This window comes from Echinococcus granulosus (assembly GCF_000524195.1).
Source record: "Echinococcus granulosus chromosome Unknown EG_S00214, whole genome shotgun sequence".
NCBI classification, from domain to species: Eukaryota; Metazoa; Platyhelminthes; class Cestoda; order Cyclophyllidea; family Taeniidae; genus Echinococcus; species Echinococcus granulosus.
In genome coordinates this window covers 4,324-7,616 of record NW_020170594.1, presented here as the reverse complement: position 1 = coordinate 7,616, position 3,293 = coordinate 4,324, and the positions used below count along the sequence as shown (strand labels likewise).

Below are 3,293 nucleotides of genomic sequence, written 5' to 3'. Positions count from 1 at the left end.
ACATTGATTTCTTACTAAATGAATTTCTAATAGGGTATTAGAAATTCATTTAGTAAGAAATCAATGTCAAACTTCACAGAATTGCTGTTGGCGTTTCTAACCAGAAAGCTTTTAAAAGTGAAAAAATTGGTCCATTACCACATTTTATCGTTTTAAAAGCATGCTTATTGCAGGATGCTCCCTCTGTGAATGTTGTGCACACGTCGTGAAGATCCTTCTATTGTCAAATATTGCCTAATTCACCCCAACATCACATCTGCTCGAGGTTAAAGCTCGGCCCTGGCAAGCGTGCAATCATAGAAGTAGGTGCATTTTAAGCATACAGAAGAGATGAATAATGGCTGTGCCAATGTCTTAAGCAAGGTCCACATCCCCATTGTACTGGCCAAATTACTGCAGACCGATAAGGTCTGCTTCGAGTTGAAAGGCAATCTATCACTGCAATTTACAAGGACTAACTTTAACTACCTACTAAGTTTTAGGCGGGTTTGCCGTCCCAACTTCCCATTCTTCAGGTGATCACTCAGGTTGCAGTGATGGAGAAGGAGAATCTGTGACTGGGGACAAGGATGGAGTAAGCAGAGCTACTGCACCGCTTGCTAGGCATGCACAAACAAGAACGCGATGGAGGAGCCACTGCCAGTAGATCCACATGGATTGGGCAGTGGATGCATGTTAAAGCCTGGACAGGGGGCACTGGATTCGTGCGGCAGGCCTGACAGTGCATGTCAATGCTTCTGGCAGAACATGTGGCCATACGTCGATTACCTTCATCACTGTAATAGACTTCATCATCAGCTTGCATCTACTCGTCCTGCTACTCAATTCATCATTCCAAATTTGGGTTAAATTTGGTGGTTTGTCTCAACTTAAAGTGACACTGACACATTAGTTGTCTTTCCACAAATTCCAACTAATGTCAACTACAGCAATATCAAATAGTCAACTAAGGTGTTCCCTTGTTCACCACTTGTTGGAGTGACCAGAACCTCAAGACAAATGCACAAGAAAGGGTGAATGGGGAAAGTCAACGGTAAAGTAGGATTTCAAGCGGTAGACTTTTCCATCACTCATCCCCATTGTGATACCTTGTCCTCGTGGCCTGCACAGAGTGCTATGCGGACCAATCTGTCTCAAAGGGGCTAAATACAACCAAAGAAGAGGGGACGTGATTGGTGATTACACATTGAAATATGTTGGCAACAGCCACTGCAAGTGTGTGTGTGTGTGTGTGTGCGAGTCCTAAGTAGGATTACTAAATTATACTGATAATCTAGAATTACTTATGGGTGGATACACTTCCTTTGGTGCAAAAATTATTGGGGCTCCCGCGAACTCCTTCAGTGCACTAGCCAGGCCACAATATACACACTTCCTCAATGACCCTTCTAAAATACATCTGTTTCAAGGCTTCTACAACATCATGATCGTGCCTTGATTTGCAAGCGCTCCTCTTTTCTTTGCATTACATTACATCCACAGAGCTGCAAAAGCACTACCAATTCTACTGCTACGCACATTCACTGGCCCCGTGGGGAGTGCATCCACTCTCCTCCATAACATATCATGGGCACTTCCTTCCACTTCAGGTGGCAATGTCAATCACCTGCTGCCGGTCATATTTTAGTGCTGGTAATGGTTCCCGGTCGCGTAGGCCATTTCCCATGGAGTGGACGACAAACTCCACAGGAATGCTGACTGCATTCGAATGCATTCGAATACGGTCCTTGCATCTAGGATAGGTGGATGGATGCATGGATGGATGGATGTGTCCATGTAGATTAAACAGATGAAGATATGCAGCAAGCAATGCGTTCACTTTCGAATATGGTATGGATAAACGAATATTGATTTGACGGAGAGGTGGAGTAAAGTTGGACAGTTGAAATTCACTGATGAAGCCATCAAGAATGCTCAGGAGGGTGAAACTCCTTCACACCTCGTAGCCCGCAAATCGCACACCTTGATGTGTAATTGTAGAACCCCAACATATTGACAAAATACTTAATACATTCACTTTTGAGATGAAAAAGCCTTTACACTTACACTTACTCTGAAGGAGGGTAGATTCAATTTAATTACAGAATGGTGGCATAGATCATCAGTTCTGGTTTGAATGACCAAGCAAAGTCGTCCAAGAATGACAAGAAGAGCAAAAGACATTTAGTAGAAGGCGCCACATTCTCATCCTCCTTTCCCTCCTACCGCCTTATAGCATCGCAGTGAAGGCGTGTCCCTCATAAACGATGTGCAATTGATGCTTGATTAACACTGTTTAATCCGCGATTTCGGAATTCATTCTTCAAACGCTTCTCGTACCACATAGATACGATTCAATCAAATCCAAAGTCGGCACATTTCACAGCAGGAGCTCACCTGTTTGGATAAATAACTACCGACGCAAATCATACCAGCAGGCATGACGACGATCTGCAGCTAGAATTGCCAATTATTCACAGAACCCGATGTACAGGTGGATATCAGAAAGGAAACGAGAGGATAGTGCAACTATGACACGAAGGCTCGGTCGAGTTAGTTAATGGTGAATAGACAAAAGAGATCGTACAGATCTCGCTGCTCCAATACAAAACTTTGAAATGAGAAAATGGGAAAGTTACAATAATGGTGAAAAGATAAAATACCCATACTTCATGACAACTCACTGGCACCACCCATCGAGCAGTAAAGCGTTTGATAAGTGAGAGATGGAATACCGGAATCAATTGATGGAGAATCAGATATGGATGGATGGATGAATACGGGACGTGTGCATAAATGTATAAACTCGAGATGAATTAAAGTACAGTTGACTTAGATTTGGATGTGTACAACAATGATTGAAGGAGTTTATTCTAGATAGACGCAAATAGCCTGGCTGAATGTTGCACTGATGGCTCTATGAGAAATTGTATGATGGAGGAATTTTATCGCTAAAATAATGATCCTGCGATAGATATCCTCAAGGGTCTTTCACACATTTAACAGCCTCACCCCTTTAATGGTTTCGTGTATTCGCGCGTCTCATATGCGAAATGGCACAGTTTACACCTCCTCGATTGACCAATTTCAGATCAACGTTAAAAACATCTCCCGTGAACATACTTCATGCTTCCACCACCTAAGCACGGCGCAATCAATCACCCACAGGAATCCAATGCCACATTAAACAACAATTAATTAAAATGGTGGCAGATTTGGCAAAAGAGAAAACCATAACTGGGAATGCTGGTCGTCGATCCAATACTTGCAACACTTCCGGTTCCGTGCGATAGTAGGTGTGGAGAAAGAGGAAG

General features: G+C 43.0%; 1 protein-coding gene across 1 annotated transcript in view; it reads left to right on the top strand. All coding sequences in view use genetic code 11, as the record gives it.

Moving 5' to 3' along the window:
* Positions 1–209, top strand: part of EGR_10377 (hypothetical protein) — a gene marked incomplete at both ends in the record, with an annotated part of 5,698 nt that extends 5,489 nt beyond the window's left edge. The window contains one exon of the mRNA XM_024499626.1: positions 80–209. Coding sequence (XP_024345954.1) covers positions 80–209 — 130 coding nt within the window. The remainder of the gene's footprint in view (positions 1–79) is intronic.
* Between the last annotated feature and the right edge of the window lie 3,084 nt (positions 210–3,293).